Genomic DNA, 19,703 nt, shown 5'->3' on the forward strand with positions numbered 1-19,703 from the left:
ACACACACACACACACACACACACACACACACACACACACACACACATAGATATATAAATATAAATATAATTTAGGTATTCTCGTCGAAATTGCTAAAGCGAATTCTGTTCCGTTGAGTATGGCTTTTATGCCGTAAAATATATAAACACCGTTAATTTGTTCTATTTAAGTATTCTCGTATGCTTGTTAGTGTGTATAGGGATAAATTAATTTTCAGAAAATATAAAAAGTGAAAAATTATAAAATATTAAAAGATGGAAATTAATTAAATTTTGAAAATTTCGTTTTCGCAAGTAACACACAAGTGTAATTTTTTTTTTACTTTCACAACTAAGCCATCTATTTTTAAAGTGAACTAAGTCCATTGATTTCAAAATCAAAGCGCTTAAGCTCTTTGTAAATATCAATTTTTCTTTTAATTTTTTTTTTACGCTACCCTACACATGCTGTGTAGAGTATATTAAATTTGTGCGGACATATAGAACGCCTGGAAGGACTTAAGATAGACTCACTTCTTATTATGCCTATTAACTCTTTACTTCAATGTAACCGGGTCTGTCTGTCTGCCTGTTCATTCTTTACTCTTATGTTCACTAAACACGTCGTAATTTTTTAAAAATATTGATGAAATTCGGGACACCGATGTATTCTTGCGCAAGAGCGAACGCTATTGAAAATAAATCGGATCGGATGACTCTCTCGGCCAACTCCCGCATAACACCTAATTTTGAAAATTCACTAAATTAACAAATATATTAAGCGAACTGATGTAGGGTATTTGAAGCGTTTAATTTTTATGGGAAATCTTGTATAGAGTGAGATCCAACAAACAGATCTACGATTCGTGGGTACGGTTTTTGCAGAAAATTGCCCAAGCCGGTTTAAACTTTTCGCATCTACTTACAATGCCGAAATACTATTACTCCACGACTTTTGTCGCGAAATTTTCAAATTTTTTCTCATAAAACCATTTTTTTAACATAAGGTGTTATATGTGGAGCGGCCGAAGGCGTGGACCGATCGAAACCATTGGATTGGTTCTGAATATCTCCTTCTAAGTCCTTCTTGGTGTTGTATATGTCGGCACAAACTTGATATACCCTGGACCACGATTGGTGTACTGTAGAAGAAGCAATAAAAACATGTGAGCCTTGATATCTCTTGTAATTAATAAATTTTTTCCTTTTTTCCCAAGTCAAGAGATAGATCGCTTTCAAAACAAATGACTTTAGTAAATCGTACTATGCGAACTGGTATAGAAAATTATTGCTTATGAGTCAGTCTATGCTTTCATTATAATATTGTGTCAACTAATGTATTCACCGTTGAAAAACTAACTACAAGGCATGTCATAGCTTGCTTTAAATGCATGAACTCCGGTCCCCATTCAATTTTAATCAAATTTTCTTCACACGGTTGAGACAAGAAAAGGCATAAATCATCCGTATCATGTACGTCACCTTTGCTACCTCAATTATTAGCGTAATTGAATAACTTTTAAATGGCGTATGACGATCAGCCCCTCAAATTTGAACAATACGTAAATTTTTGTAAGGGGAATCCACACGACTATATTGTGGTCTAAACTTGGAATGTTTTATTTTATAAGTTACTGCCTTCTAGTGAAACAGACATAATCGATTTTAGTTCGATATATTAAGATAATTTCAAATCGTGTTTGGTGCTTACATGTATTTTGATCAGCGATATCTATGAGTGAATATGATAAAATAATGCGAAATATCAAAGTACACAATGGTTAAACTCGACGAGTTTGACCCTTCCCTATATAAAATGACAGTTTTCTATTTTGTATTATTGAGTCAATCACAACATCAAACACTTTTTGAAGCGTAGAGTGATGCTGCTTCATCATATCCCAATAGACGGTTTTGGTTTCAATGGTCAAAAAGTGGGGATTTTAATTTCAATGATAAAGAACCGCCTGAAGGACCAAAAAAAGTTCGAAGACAATGACTTGCCAGACTTATCGGACGAAAAACGAGTTTAAACTCTCAAAGAACTTTCGAACAACGTAGAAGTTGATGAGTCGAACACTTCTAGACGTTTATATGCGACGGGAAAGAGCCAAACGAAGGGAAAATGGCTACCATAGGGATTGACTCAAAATGCCATTTCGAGTCGATTCAATATCGTTTCGATGCATATGAAAAGTGGAACTACTAAAATAATTCGAAGCGCAAAAGGTAATGCGTTAGTGCAGGAGAGCCCTCTGATGAGCGGATGTTCAAGCCCTTAAAGCTTTGCTGTGCATATGGTGGAATCAGCAAAGGACAGTTTAGTGCGAGTTGTTAACATGAATAAAACCGTTGCTGCAGATGTCCACCAATGTCAATTAAACAAATCGAAAGATGAAGATCAACAATAGCGGTCAAGAGAGGCAAAGTCATCCTCTTGTTTCACAACGCTCGTCCACACGTTGTAAGAGTTTTCAAGGACACACTGTTAGAGCTCGACTGGGAAGTTCCGCCGTTAACATGAGAAATGCTTGAAGCAAAATGTCAAGCGGCCATTGAATGATTGAACTCACGAGAATTACTAGTTCCGCACAACAGAATGGGGTAAAATAGCAAGAGTTGGCCGCCAGGTCAGTCTTTACAGTTTATAATTATTGAAGTGTCTGGCAAAGTTGGAAATATGTAACTTGAATAAGGCAAACGGGTAAAGTTTGATGTATTTTTCGAAATGGGATAATGGGCTCAATGGCATATGAAACAATAAGCCCGGGAAGCCCATTACGTTTCTTTAGGTAGGAATTCATAATATTTAAGTATCAACAAAGTTGCCGTCGATAAGATAAAGGGCAGAAAAAAGGTCTTTATTTCGCTATTAAGACTTGAAGTAGTTAGTAGGTCTCCTCATCAAATCCTCAAACTTTGTGTTTGAAAGTTTGGTTAAAAGACATGTTTTTACATGCTATCAGTAGATAGGAGGGCCTCGGGATTTTATTGGGGTTTTCGGTTTTCAACAAATTTCTGATTAACAGAACTTGCCTTAAATAGGATAACGTTTTGCAGATAATTTTCTAAAACAGTTAAAAGGAAAATAGCTATGGCTTTAATAATAAATAAAAAAATTAAATAAATAAATTAAAACTAAAATAATTAGGAAACCATTTGTTGTAATTATTGTTATTAACACACACGATCAGTTCATACAAACACAAATATAAATAACTGTTCGGAAATTAACCATCAGCCACATAAAACGAAGAAGACAAGAAAATCAAAAAAAAAAAAAAAAGGTCGCATATACATATATATATATAAAAAAAAAAAAGTTTAGCCCAGGACAAGAAAAAAAAAGTATAAGGAAGATTATAGACAAAGAACTTTGCAAACAAAACTTTTTTAATTTCATTGAAAATAATTCTCTCAACTTATATTGCGCTACTCTATTATCTCTCAACCCCCCGAGAGGTGTATTAGTATCTAATCAAAAGGCTGCAGAGTTGCTTATGAAGACGTATATGCCAATCTTTGCTCTATAGATCACAACAAATAGGACTCTTCCTACGAAGATTTTCGATAAAAGTTAATCGTATGCTTCGTGACTCGATTCAAAAGATATAAGTGTCGATACGCTTCGACAATCTAATCCGTAAACCGTAATTCTAACTTACGCTACATATGGCATCAGCGAATATTAAATTGGTGCGGATGGTAGGCAGGGCCATTTTTCGTCATGTCTATCGATTCAGTTTTCCTTTCTCAAATGATTCAAGGTTACTTGTCCGTCGGGCGGGAAAGGAGGGCAATTTCTGAGATATTTTAATGAGACTTAGTGTACGGACGTGTTTTGGCTCAGGACGGAACGCTACTGAAACCGGTTCGGATTGGGCCAGTTTTCAATCATTTCGCATAGAACGCCTGGTCGCCACATAAATACTCTGCTCTGCTTTGGTCTACTATAGTATATCAACTTGTTCACATTAAGTGAATGAATAAAGTGAGCGCTCTTGCCAATTAATGATAATTTTTTACCAATCATTCACATAAAATATTTCTACGTGTAGTTGCGTTTAATTCTGGGTTGTCTGTCTATCTGATGAATAGATTCACCGCTTCTTGGGGAACGCAAACTTCGGTTTTTTGTTCGTCACTAAATATTTTGCCATAAAAATGCGATTGCGAGCTGCCGGAGCAGTGAAAACCGTGCAAAAGTGACAAGTTTTCTCAAAGAAAATTAAAACTTGATGGCAGTGCAAGAGAAACTTGTGGCTGCTGCGATATGTCACGAACTCGATGCCTAATTACGTTTAATTATTTTCAATTTCAGAAAATGGTTGTTATTTAATTTGATCAATTGTCTGATCTGAACAGTCCCTTGTAATATAAATAAAGGTTTTCACAGATGTAACTTTAACTTAATCGCCTTTAATCGCCTATAAGCCTAAATGAACCATCAAGGATTAAGTTCTTGCCTGGTCTACGTGAGTTGTTTTTTTTTTTTTGCGATTTAATTAAAAAAATTTTCAAGCCAACTAACTATATAATTAAACGCCAGTCTATTCCCTTAAAATCGTTTTAACAAAAAAGTTGAGAACCAAAAAAAAAAAAGAAAAAAAAAAGGAGGAGAGGAAGAAGAAGAAGAAGAAGCAAACACTCATAAAATTGAAGAGAAGAGAGAAAAGCAAAAAACAAAAACTTTTGCGGAGATTTTTTAATTGAACAACATGCAAAATCAGAAGAAGAACAGGAAAGCTCACAAATGTAACCCCAAAATGGGAAAAAAGGATATCTTGGTTAGTGACGAATTAAGGCTAATTATAAATGATAAGATGAGAAAAAAGAAAGTAGAATTTCTTTCCTTTTTCTATTTTTTTTTTTTTTTCTTCTTTTTGTCCTTACAGCAGGAAATAGAACAAATAGAAGGAGAAGAAAAAGAAATTAAGCAAAAAAAGAGGTGAAAAAAGACAAAAAAAAAAAAAAAAAAAAAAAAAAAGAAAGAATTTTGTAATCTTAATAAAGGGAGAACACAAGAAGACAAGTAAGTACAAAGGTTACATTCACCTTATGGCGAATTTTGAATACCCACCGCCACATCTGACTATGCACTAACAAATGCCGCTGAACATTTCCACTATCTATATGGTCGAGCGAATATATATATATATATATATATATATATATTACATATGTGTAATGAATTGCAGACAGACCCGGATGATATATATTAGCTGTCCTTTTTTTTCGTTACGTCGACAGGACACAGACGAAAGCATAAACTGATACCGCCGGTGTAAGTTAATATGTATTTCGAAGTTAATAAAGACAATTTGACGATTGATGCGCACTCGTCGATGTTACATATGGAGTAATGGTTTTAGTTTGCTTCTATATATATCGGTGGTGGTGGCGGTGGTGGTGGTGGTATAAAATTAAAGAATAAATGTATAGAAATTTGAAGAACATCTACAAATATAGTAACTTAATCAAAATTGACCCAATTAACAATTGACCAGAAAAATAGAAACGTAGGCCTTCATTAGTAAACCGCTATAAAGATAAAAAGAAATCGAAATTAACGAACTTTCGTTGAGAGGTAAACAAATTTTGATACACACTGTAAGGCGAACGTAACTCGTTCACCGAGAAATTTTTTTTTTCTCTTTGCTATTACCGTCCAGATAAAGGATATCTTGGGCATACTCATCATACTCATCCTAAGTGAATCTTTTTATAAGTTTTTTAAAGTAATAGTAGATAATCTATATTATATTATTTATATGAAGCAAAGAAAAAGGTTTCTTGAAAACTTTCTTAACAAAATCTATAGAAAATTCAACAAAAATTAATAAATAAAATGATAAAATGGAACGAAAGTATTCTAAAAATCTTTTAAAATATAATATAAAATTTAATTAATTGAATAAGTAGCGGAAAAAACTTTCGAGATGTTATATCGAAAAGATTTTCAAGTTCGATCGTAAAAATTGCTTTACCGTTTTACCCTCTATTCATGTTGTTGTAATTTGATAATATATGAGCAGAGAGACAAGCAACTACTACGGCTAGTTTCCTAACACAAACTACTAAGGATTCATGAAGAGTCCGCGTTAGGTTAACCACAGTTTGTTTACTTTAACTAAAACTTGGCATAACTATCCCAATTAAGTGCTAGTAGAGTAAACAATAAATTTACTTTGTTTTAAATATTTGTCCAGATGTAGAAGATATAAGTAGGTTGGAAAGATCTTTTTGCTGGCAGTGAATAATGAAATGTCAACGATAAGAAGGATAACTAAAAGCATTGCTTCTGACAGTGCGAGTCCGAGGATATTCAAGATTATTTCTTTTTCTCTTTCTCTTACTATTTTTTTTTTTTTTTTTTTTTTTTTTTGATAATGCGTTTGTGCTGTTGTTGTCTGACGACCCAAATTCGGCGGCCTCGGCGGGAGATCATAGTTACGGTAGAGTTAAAATAACCCAGGGCACAACGCCAGCCGGCCTAGTAAGAAAGTTTCGACTGTCCGTCTGTCTCTGTAGGGATTTTTGCACGTGTATTTCTTGAGTGATGTCCCCGCCATTTACGTTCCCCCAATTATCGGACCATCTGACTACATTAGTATATAATAATATATTATTCGATTATATAAAAGTGTCCGACTTTCACTAGATGAATAACTATAGAAAAGTGCAAATTAAAGATCATTCCAGGCTTGTTTGGCTTTAGAGTAGGCATGTTAACCATGTTAACCAGGATGCCATGCTACTTGCTTTTAAGCGGCCTAAAAGGTGGCCATGCGCCAGAAAGCACTTCCTCTAAAATCGCTGACTGATGCCTGATTCATAAAATCTGCCAACAGTGGGATGTTATTAAGATCGACGTGTGTACCTTCACTGTGGACTATCTAATCGACTTAATTGCTGATACTTCTTGCTCACGCCCTGGGGAAATAGTAACACAATTATATAGATTAGACGTATAAGATGATATTGTACAAATGAAATGGAGCCAAATACAACGACTTTGTTTACTTTGCAACTAATCATGGATACAGATCATGTAGATGAAATGACAAATTCTTCAATGATCATACGCATCGAGATTATATATATATATAGTTTTTTTTTTTTTTTACCGCTTTCGCTAAATATTGGATCCTTATATCTTTTGGGAAGAAATTCTTTTCTTAAGACTAATTCGATTGTTGCGAGTACACACACACGTACCATTCGAATATTACACTTGAACTAAGCATAATAAAATAAGTGAATAAGAGATTTGCTTAAACTTCGTTAGGATCAAATTCGGTAACAGACAGATAGACGAACAAACTTCTTATAATATATAATTTATGAGAATATTTAATGTACACAAGTACCTTTAGTGCTTATATTATATTTTCTGATGGGGTTTAGAATTTAAGAACAGAAAGCGAAAGGAAAAACAAAAACAATAAAAAAAAAAAAATTAAAATAAAATTATGACAGGCAAAATGTGTGTTGATTTCATCTAACAAGAAAAAAAAAAAAAAAAAAAAAGAATTTAATGCAAATTTTTGACAACGAGGTTTTTATAACACGCAAGACTTTCTTATGCTGTCTATTGTATTTTCTTCTTTTTATTGTTGTTTTTCTAATAACAAATTTACATAATTACATACGAATAAAATGAAAAGAAAAATTATATATACATATATACATATATGTATATATAAATAAGGAGAAGAAAGTACAGATTTGGTGAGAAATTGTTAATGACCAGGTAATGTAATGTAAGTCTCGGTTAAGCCCGTACGAAATATTTGCTGTTGAATACTGCTTGCTTTTTATAGATTTGTTTGTTTGTTTGTTTGTTTGTTTGTTGTTCGTTCTGACTGAGACTGATGTGCCGTTTTTTTTTTTTTTTTTTTTTTTTTTTTTGAATTAAATTAAATTTATATTAATATTAATTTGTTGTTGATTCTTGTGTGATTAATGTTTAATACATTACTGAAGTAAATTTGTCGATAGTTGAAGTTACAAAATAGAAAGAAAATTAAAATAGAAATTATAAAGAAATTTACGCCTAGTGATGGTTTTAATGCGCTATATGTCCGAAACTCCAGCTTCCTATGGTTCTTCGGATGATTTGTGATTGATTTTTTCTTCTTTTTTTTTTCAAGTTTTATGAACAGGCCGACGTTATATATATATATATACATATATATATACATATATATATATATATATATATATATATATATATAATTTATTTTTTATGTTATTTATTTTTTATTATAATATGTTTTGCTCGCTCACTCGCTCAGTTAATAATTTTTCTTCTAGTTTTTTTTTTTTTTTGTTTTTCTGGACTTAAGAAAATTTCTTAAAATAAAACTTAGTAGAATTTTTGACTTAATGACATCTCCTTTTAGAATTTGTGTACAAATTTTTAAACATAACTTTGGTTTTATATAATACATAACCTAACACCCACTACTACTCCTCAACTCTATCGCTCAATTCATTTATTTATTGCCTATGAGTTATGTAAATGAATTTACAAAGTATGAACTTAATGCCGGATGCCGAATAACGTAGATCGTATGCTTTCAAAAATCTATCGCCCTTGAGATTTGGACCGCGGCCATTGAAGTGTTAGTCGCACTCCTTTGCTTACCCGCCTAATCATACGGCGATAGTTATTAACATATATAATTGTTCTAAACCAACTCATACATAATCAGCGAAAATAATAGATCGGATAGCTTAACATTTTCTTTTTCGACGATCCAAAAATTATTCTGTTTCATTTGGAATAATCAAAAGTACGTTAAAAAAGATTGAATTATTTTGAAATTTTCACTAACTGGTAGTTAAGGCAAACAGTCTATTAAAACACGATACACGTTACAAAAAGCATAACATGATCTTATCTCACTCTTTCAAAAAAAAAAGAGAAAAAACTTTGCATTTGAACTGAATACAAATTCGCACATACGCCACCTAGTAATAGATTGGAGCGAAATTACTATTATGAACTGTAGAAGTATCTGAAGTGAAAAGTGAAATTTAATTTGAAATGCTACGGCTTAGGGAATAGGAAGAAAGCCTATGAAAGTGCTTGACGGCTTTTCAAAGTTCGAGACCGCCTGAAAAAAAGATCCCAGGAGCGTTAATTGAACGTGATTTTCATTTATTTTCCCTCTCATAGGATAGTTTTTTGGTTAAAAACTTTTAAGGCTTTTAAGGTAAGGAAAACAATAATCGGTACAAGGCTCCTTAGCCTCCGAACATATGTTTCGAAAGTCTATTGCTTCCCAAACTAGCGGCAATGAAAGTGTAGTGACAGTGGGTTCGTAGGATGGCTTTAGGAATGTCGTGAAATTTTGACACCTATCTTATGACGTTTAGTGCCAGCGACCCTGTCAAATAATTAATATATATAATATTTGCTCTGCCCATAAAAGAAAATGTGCATTTTAGGCACCTGAAGACACACTATAGAGACAGCAAAATGTTGATGCGCAAAAAGAAATTACTTTGCAAGAACGTCTGCTCTGATCTTGTGCCTTTACGGGGCCAAAAAAAAAAAAAAAAATTATGAACTTGAGCTTGTTTGCAAAAGGCAATAACTTCGGGCTTAGGGTAGGGGATACAATAATATATTTTTAAAATGGCTAACGGTAAATATTCTGGCTGCCTACCTGCTGCTATGAATATTTGGAACATTAGCGTTACTTCGTCAACAGACATATAGTTTTTAGACAATTTCGATAATTCAGTATAACAGGGTAAGGCTTACAGCCTCACAGGCGGCACTCAAAAATCCTCTAAAGAAAGCAACCCTGGCTCTATATAATCCCAATACAAGTAGTTTAATCGATTCAAAGATTGTATTCGAACATATCCTAATTACGCTCCAATATCTCAGTTTACGGTCAAATGGATGCTATTATTACGACTACGTTATTAATCGTTGTTTCTATCTGGTTGTGCGGAATTTTTCTGCCTTTGAGATAGTAAACGAATGCATTTAATTCGTTATCCATTTAATTGTTTCCGCAATTGTTTCAATCTTATGCTCTAAAGGATCTCTTGCATTGTTTTTACTTTCCTTTCTTGTTTTTATCATTTTTCTTCGTTTTTGAAACCAAAGTTATGTTCAAAGCTTAATTTCATCCATTTACCAATTAATAAGACACAATAATGGGAACTTCGATAGAAGATGGACAGATAGATAGATAGATGGATAGATAGATGGATAGATAGAAAGATATATATAGAGAGAAAGAGAGAGAGAGAGAGAGAGAGAAAGAAAGAGAAAGACAGAGAGAGAAAGAGATATATAAGAAAAATCAAATAAAACAGAATTATACAGTACATGTTGGTTACGAAGGATGGATGCCATTTATCATAATAATGATCTGATGCTGTTTATTATCAAACGAAAGGAAACAAACGTAAAAAGGAACAGATTTACACTTAAATGGAATGAAATAGAGACAGAAGGAGAGAGACAGAGATGAAGATATACAGAGATAAAGAGAGAGAGAGAGAGAGAGAGAGAGAGAGAGAGAGACACACACACAATAAGACATATACATTATATGTGAGCTAATGTACAACAACAAAAATTGTTGATATGATGACTTATTGCTAAATAGAATGATATTTACTTTTCATTTTTTTTTGTTTTTTTTTCTTTTTTCCCATATATCATAGAATATAGAATTCGTTGATTTGTCTATTAATAATATAGCACATCACTGTTCATATGGTTCTTGTTTTACTTTTTGTTTTTTTTTTTCTTTCTCGTTTAAACAAAATAATATAAATATTATATATAGACATGTATGTATGCATATATATGTAATTCAATGATGGTTATTATTATTATGATTATTATTATTATTATCATATATATTATTATTATTATTATTATTATTATTATTATTATTATTATTATTATTATTAATATTAGTAGTGGTAGTAGTAGTAGTAGTAGAAGTAGTAGTAGTAGATATACATTGCACGTAAAAGGCAAAGCGATTCACACACATATGTAGACATGTTTAAATGATGGCCAGGATAAATAATTTTTTTTTTTTTTTTTTTTTTTTAATTCTTTTAATTAATTTTTTAAATTATATTTTTTGCTTTTTTTGTATGTATTATTTTTTATTTTAACACTTACACACATCATAATGTGTGTGTTATTAGAGAAGTGAAACCAAGAAATATACATTTAAAAAAAATAAGTTGAAGAAGAAAACATAGATGGATTAGTAAAATTTGTTAAATTGGTTAAAGCGACACTCACCGATGATCTACTCACTTGCATAAACGCATATACGCCACGTAAAAACTCCATGTTAGGCTGCTCTTGTGAACCCTTGGCAGTGCGTTGCGCTCGGCTGATATACTGTTTAACGGTGTCAGCAACTAAATGGGGCTTTAGTTTACGTGATAATGCTCTGCAAATAAAAATCAAAAGATTAATTTTAATTTGTTACTAATAATAATTGACAAAATTTTATTACTTATTACTTCGTTATTGATTAAAAATGCGATTTTTTAATCTTACTATACTTTTCCAAATTTAGCTGAATTTAATTTAATTTTATTAGATCTGAATATTTGACCCAAAAAACAAATAATTTTTAATACATAGCAACACCCAAGTAATTTAAGCTGTAAACCAATTGCGTCTACATAATTAAGTTTTTACCGATCTTTTAACAAAATTTAAAGTTTATTGAAAGCAATTGGTAAAATGTATTTTACTCCGCGCATTGCCTATCCTAACCGCTTCTGAGCCGATTTTGGCGGCAGAATATGAGTTTCGCATTGAAAGAGCGATTTATCTATTGAGTCCACGCCTGAAGAGATCAGTTTTTGAGCAGGATGAGTTCTGCTTACATGGGCCATAGATTAAAGCATATAATGATCAGCTGTTTAGTTATCTCAGAATTTTGGGGACATGTTTCACAATATATAGTCGCGGACCGTTAGCCTGCGAACGCGTTCTTCTATTATGACTTTGCGCAAATCGCTAATTTAAAAATTTTTTAGATTGCACCATGAAGAGAATTTTACGCCTTAAATAGTCGTCTTCGCTCCCAATAGTAATAACTCGCACGGTCTGCGTGTCGGACCTGAAAGGATGTAACACTACTTTGGTTTGACTAGAATAGTAAGAAAGGGTAAACGTTTGTTAAGTGCTGTTGTTTTTTGTTTTTTTATTTTTTATTTATTTATTTATTTTTTTTTTGCATATAAAACTCGTCTTATGCGTTATCTAATACTTAAGTAACTTCATAATAATAAACGCAATTTTTAATACATGAAAGATTAAAATGCAAATTATGTATTCGCACTAAAAAGAAATAACTCAATATTGTTTCACTTTATTCATATTGCGACAAAGTCCGCATTCAAGCGTTTTAATGGAAATTTTTCCCCAACAAGTGCTCTTCTCTGTTAGGTACACCCTACGCCAAGTAGCATTTTAGCCCTTTAGTTAAGATTGCAGCGTTAGTATATTGTAACAATTGTTTTGTTTTTTCCTTTCGGGTATGTTTTTTTTATTTTGCTTTATTGTGTTTTCTTTTAATTTAGCCTAACTGCCTTTTTTAGTGCTCTTGACTGACTCTCATTGCTGTAAAAACAATGATGTATGAAATAATAAAACTAAGAGAGAGAGAGAGAGAGAGAGAGAGAGAGAGTAAAGCCCAACCACATTTATGATGAACACCTGGTGACACATACAGCCCAACAAACAAGTAAAAGAAATTTGCATCATACTTTCAAGTTGTTTTGGCTGCAAAAAAGACAAAAAAAAGAATAAATAAAAAATAAAAAAAAAGGAAATTAAAAAAAAACACACAGATACGCACACACACACACACACACACACACACAAACATACAATTAAAAAAAACGTGTAGAAAAAACAAAAAGAACCTTCACACCACTTGTGCTTTAATACGCATGAGTTTATAAGTATATGTGTATACAATATATTATGATACACACAATCATTCGTTTGTTTATTCATTCATTCATTTCTTTACACATATATGTGTACACAGTATATACACTAAACTGCACCGCTAACCAACTGCATGCACATTTACAATATTATTCATGCATATGTTATGCCTATATATATATATATATATATATATATATATATATACCTACATACCTATATATACATTTAAGCAAGCGATTGTAGATGGCATTGGCATTATAAAAAGGACTTAAATGCCAAATTGCCACTTTTGCTTTGCACTTTTCTTTACAGTGTAAACGGAAATGCTTTTGTAATTTTTAGACACTTTTTTCTTTCTATGTTTGTTGTTTGTTGTTGCCACAATTGTTGTGTTATTAAGTATGCAGCGGTTGCTACATTCGTTGCCGTTGTTGTTCTTCTTGTTGTTTTTGTTGTACATTTATCGTATGCATTGTTTTGGGCTTTAAAGAAAACAGTAATGCACACAATCGGTTCTGTTGGCCTATTGTGGCATCCATCGTCTATGCAGTTAACCTTGAACAATTTCACAATATTGCGGTAAAGCAAAAACAAGAAACAAAAATGTTATCGCAAAATGTATGCAGACAAGAGTCTTTTCTGCAGTTTTCTTTTTATGTTTTCATAATATATTATCGTTGTTACCGTATCCCCAAGAGTGACGACAGTGACAGATAAATTAATATTGAAAGTAATTGGATTAACATTAAAACTCTCTCTCTCTCTCTCTCTCTCTCTCTTTCTCTCTCTCTCTCTCTCTCTTTCTCTCTAATCCTTTAGCAACTTACTTGACTTCTATACTTCCCTAGCGGTTAAATGCCATCAACTTCCATCGGAGCGAGTCTCTGGCCCAAGTGTTCTATTCATTTTCTTAAGGCTAAGCCAAGCAATTTTAAATATGCTTAACTTTGTCGTAAGCGATAGCTTTACGTTTGAACTTTCAATTTTCAAACTTAGAAAAACATTCTTCTTTAATAAAAAATTTTAATACTGAAATACTTATGCAACCTTAGATATGCAAATTGTTCGTATCGACTTCTTGGACTATCATAAGCCAAACTAAGCAAAAATATCGATCGGCATTTAACACCGAAATTGCTAAAAGAAGTAAAAACTTACTAATGTATGTTAATATATATTCTGTCGAAAGAAACGACAATAGCTCGCTCACATGAAAGTGACAGCATGTCAATGAAGTCAAGCGTATAGTAGCAAGGAAATCAAAATGAAGCGAGCATATCGTATGAAAAACAAGAAGTCCATTTCTCCTTAAAGTAAAGAAAGTAAGCTCTTAAGCGACATTGCCGGTCGGCATCACTTCGATGGGGAAGTTTATTTACTTAACATTCCGTAAACCGTTTTGATTCCATACCTTGATTGTGTGTCCTTCGCGGTAGCTTTACACGTCTAAGTTAAACGCTTTGAAAATAAAATGTATAAATGTATGTTTGGTTTGAAAAACCCACAATTCCATAGTAAATTGAAATTATGCCAATATAGAGAGTTTTCATCGAAGCCGATAGATAGCCTTAGATGCTTATGCTTGCGTTTTAAGACTTGAGCCTTCGAATTTATTTCTCTGGCTAATAATACTCTATATAGGCTGTGCTTGCATGAACAAATGATTAAAATACATGCAAAAGTAATATGTTTAAAAACGTATTGTCGAGGTTTTGTAATACGTGTAAAACGGAAAAGAACAAAAAAAAAAAAAAAAAAAGAAAAAACAATTCCTCATGTTTTTAAAAAATAACATTCGTGAATGAATATATCATCCATTCGTTTATCGACACAATTAGTGGAGGAGACGTTCCGTTTTTCCCCTCCCCCAAGCTGGAAATTTCCAACTGGAGATCAGTTTATTTGGTAGCGGCCACTCTGGGATTGCAAATCTTATAACTTTGATTTATTTCTTCCAGGTGTGCAATAACTATGACATATAATTGTGTACCTCTTCACATGCTGTGACACTTAATTTTGCCTCCTCTGCAATAAAAATCAGCGAAAAAAGAAATCAACATAAAATTTCGCTGATTCTTACTGTTCGATAGTTTGAAGGGACTAAATGTTCGGGAATTCTCAAAACATATTTGGTATTAACGTTTCATGTATGCATGCATGTGTACACTCAGCAAATTCACACAACCCCTTTTCACTGCACTTCAAGCTATTTATTCATGTTGAAAAGAAAACTAAGCGTACGAAACTGTTGCTTAGATGCTTTTATGCGTTATATCTTCTTTCTACTCATACTGAAGATAAGAACATATATGAATGCAGAAAACGTAGTGATTTGCCATCCACGCCTATTTTGATGTAAATTTCAGTTTCACAAAACGAAAGAAAAAACGAAAAACAAGAAAAAAATGATTTAATCTTCATGCATATAGCTAGAGGAGTATGCAGGATTTCTGGAAAATATTGATTGCTGTCTAATTGCCGAGTGTTTGTTTGAATGGAAAGGTTTGGTTTTTGATTTAAAAAAAAAAAAAACTTTTTATTCATGCAATGTGTTTCAATTAACTTATCCAAACTATACTGAATATTTCTGCGGAGAATATTGTCAATGAGATAATGAATAACGTGCGTGCTTGAAGAGGGACGACAGAGACAGTACGAGATGCTGCAACGTGGTGAAACTCTTCGCCAATGTACTCCATGTTATAGAAAGCGAGCGACCATTGTTAATGATGCTTTGATTGAAGGACAATCATAATGAGTCCGTACATATGGTAAGATAGTCTTGTTTCAATATAATATGGTACCGTCTTGCCGCCAGCAACGCCCCATAGAATATGCGTTGAAATTATTGTATATTTATCTTCGACAGTTTATGAGCAAAGTAATGAGGAAAAACTAATTTTTTATTCCCTTTGAACAACAACAAGATGTGTTCTCAGTTTACGTAGTGCTGTGCTGGCGACCTTCGACAAATTGAGCCCGTTTTCAGCACCAACCTGCGTGCAAGACCTTTCGCTGTATTTAAAGTCGATAGTTTTGTCTTTGCGGCTAAGAAAATGTTTACAACGGATGTTACACATCTGTACTGACGTACCGATAGACATACTTAAATCGATTCAGAATTTGATGATGATGAAGAATATAATATATACTGTGACGTCTCTAAAGCTTCTTTCGGGACGTTGCAAATGATTTAATAAAATGAATGCACCCTTCATCGTTCGGTAATGGGTATAAAAACAAGGTCTTATTAGTGTATCTACTTCAAGCACCCGAACAATTGTACAATATAATGAAAATATTTTATATATACATATATATATAAAGGTTGATTTCATTCCGATTGACTGTCCATTGAATGTTTGTTAAGATTTATATTAATCTCGAAGCAAATAGAAAATATTTGCATCATATGTTGTCATCATCTAAATGCAATCATATTATCTACATGTGTGAAGGAAAATATCTCAAAAATATCTTTAACTTATTTTAAATTAGTTTTCGAGTTACAAACAAAAAAAAAAAAAAAAAAAGCCCAGTAAAAAAGGTAATATCCAGGATATTGTAAATGTTTCAGTTAACTCCACTTTAAACCCTTGGCAAGGTGGCAGGTGCCGTAAAAGTTGAAATTAAATTTTTCTTTTCTCGAAATAGTAAAGAAAGGTACGCGGGCGGGTCGGTGAATGGTGGCGGAATGAGGACGCAGAAAGGGGTTGGGGTGGTCACGCCGTACAAATGATGGCATATAATACACGTGACTTACACTAATGTAGTGTTATAAGTGCTTAAGTGTTCCTTATAAGCTACACGCTAGTCTAATACATACACATACATACACATGTGCATGCATACTTAAAGTGTTAACATATATAAGCTAACACCTATAATATGCGAGCTTGTAAGTTAAAGAAATGCCATTCACACTCAAACACGTAATGTGGTAGACATTATATAACAGTAGCAAAGACTAACGACCCATAAGCGACATATTCTTTTTATTTTCATTGCTAATGCAGAATTGCGTAAGCAAGTATGTGAAGTGAAAATAGTTTTGTGACGTTTATTATTATAGGTGGATACGCTTGTGTTGATTCATTCGCCCTCCACTCCTTCATCTTAATACAAGCGTAGATCATCGTGAATGTGTTATAAATGTTTATTATATAGTTATAGCATATATATATATATATGCGTTCATATATATACACATTTATTAACATATATACATGCACACATATATATATATATATGTATATACAAAAATGCATTCACCATCAAAAGTGGAAACATTTTTAAGAATGAGAACGAATTCAAGCAAAAATATGTGTATAGCAATGCAAGTGAATCAATCTGATGTGTAGATTAGATAATTTCAAAAGCTTTCCAAAACTTTTCTTAATCTGTACGCTGCAAGCCTTTATACAAACATATAACTCTTTTCTAATATGAGTGCATTTCGACAATTTTCTTCCCTTAATGGAAATATCTTGCTGTTGCCGCATTTTTTCCTATTCTTCTTATAACCCATCCATCTTTTATATATATATATATATCAATTGATATATATATTTATATCAATTTTCAGCATAAACACAAATGTAACCGTTTGTTTGTTCAGAAACTATAATCTCGAAAAGTTCTACAATTTTGATACAACCTTGCGTTCGTATAGAGGCGAGTTTTTATATACAATCCGAACCACGCAGTTCTTATGTTAAGGTTATTTGGAGTTGATGAGATGATTGATATAGAGCATAAAGAACACAATTTAATCTGTGAAAATTCTTCATCGATAAGAGTGAATGCGTATATGCCCGCTCACGTCACATCCTCTCAACGAGCTAAAGCTTCGGAACGCCACGTGGCTTGCAGTGAAGAGTCAGCGATGGGTACCTTTTTTACTGGCATGAAGTAAGCCCACAGCATAAATTTCCACAAAACTATTTCTTAAGAATATCAAAAATCAATCAAGCCCGCCCAGTATTATAGAATATAAAAATTTATTTTTTTTACTCTTTTTCAATCTGTCACAGGCTGACGACGGTGATGGTTATAAACGATTCGACCGCAACCGAACGCAATTTTGTTATTTGTTTAATGTCATCCATGAATGAAGTTTTTGTGAATGAGAATTTGAGAATTTCCCTCTAATGGCAATGAAATCAAATCATTAATCGACTACGACAGGTATCTAATAAATGCAGAAACTCTTTATCTCAACAAAACGAAATATTTACTTAATAAAAAAAAAAAAGCATTAAAGTATGCAATTGAATCTAAATTTTTTTTTTACTGTTAATCGCATATCGAGGAAGAGGTAATATGTGAAGAGGTAATGTTTCAGAGATAATATAAATCCTACACACTCTGCCTTATCGCAAGATTCTGAGTAAATTAAACTATATGTGACTTTCACAGCTCGTTCGTCTCTATTGAGGCTGAAGTATAAAAAAAGTTGCAGGAAACGAATTAAATTATGAAAGCCTAGCTTTTATATATGCATTTACAGCTTCATCTCGGAGTTTCAATTCCAATTGAGTATTTGGCTTGACTCGGTATAAACTCACCATAAGTTAGTAAGAAGGGAGCAAAAAACTATATATCAAAAAATGCTTCTTAACATCGAACACGCACGCACACACACACACACACACACACACACACACACAAACACATACACATTGATGTGGAGTTTTAGGGATTTAATGTAAAAAATTGTCTGCCTATATTGCCCTTAAGATTAATATGTGTAGGCTGGCTTAATGCCAATATAAAATCCTTTTAGTTGTTTAGTTTACGTGACATTTGTGCACGTCAAGTGCATACAAATGATATTGCATATTGACTTGCGCCCATGTCAAAGGCAGTTGACCACTTAAACAAATACATACGAAAACTTGTGCTATAGATTTCATTTAAAAAAGCCAACTAAAATACATAAGTATCCAAAATTCCAAAATTCGATCTTAGGTAAACAAATTCCCCCTATTGGCTTTGTTATGAACATAAATTTTCATGTGAATTTGAGCGATATGTACTTTTTATGGTAATTTTATTACAAATTTTCACATAATTTATTTCAAAATAGATCGAGTGACTTCTATCTAAAGTCATTTATATATTGCTTTCTTTTTTTTTTCTTTTTTTTTTTTCTTTTAGTTTTCACCATTTAACACAATTCACATTTAATTTCTAAATTATTCTAAAAAATTTATTTGCGCAATTTTGAAAAATGTTATATATAAATAAATAAATAAATATATATATATATATATGTATATATATGTTTTATTGCGCTTTATCGTCATAGACTTTATTATTAAAAATTGACGAAAATCAAAAGAAAAGAAAAATATTTATCAGTAATGTGCGCTCGTTGTATGGCTCGCAACTGTAGTCAAAAATTTTAAAATGATGACAACTTATTCGGTTTTTTATGGCATGCGAAAGATTACCGCATTAAAATAAATAAAAAAACAAAAAGAAAGCAAACCATATATACACATATGTAGTACATATTTATATCTATTTTGTATATTGTTTATCTATGTTGTGCTTATGTTCATGTACACCATGAATCTCCCTGTGTACTGCACTTGTATTCACGAAGTGAGAGAATCAGGTAAACGCAGAGAGCAGATAATGGATTACTACTATGAAACGTTGCAGGAATCACAGAGAGAAAGAGACAAACAGACAAGAGAGTAAAAGAGAGAGAGAGAGAGAGAGAGAGAGAGAGAGAGAGAGAGAGAGAGAG

At 32.4% G+C, this 19,703-nt stretch overlaps 1 protein-coding gene across 2 annotated transcripts in view; it reads right to left on the reverse strand.

Moving 5' to 3' along the window:
* The window catches only part of LOC119644567 (innexin shaking-B), a 131,319-nt gene that overhangs the window by 78,625 nt on the left and 32,991 nt on the right, over positions 1–19,703 (reverse strand). For both annotated transcript variants that reach the window (XM_038044154.1, XM_038044155.1), the window contains exon 2: positions 11,273–11,426. In XM_038044154.1, the coding sequence (XP_037900082.1) occupies positions 11,273–11,426 (154 nt within the window). The remainder of the gene's footprint in view (positions 1–11,272; positions 11,427–19,703) is intronic.

Source organism: Glossina fuscipes, unplaced genomic scaffold (genome assembly GCF_014805625.2).
Source record: "Glossina fuscipes isolate IAEA_lab_2018 unplaced genomic scaffold, Yale_Gfus_2 0, whole genome shotgun sequence".
NCBI lineage: Eukaryota > Metazoa > Arthropoda > Insecta > Diptera > Glossinidae > Glossina > Glossina fuscipes.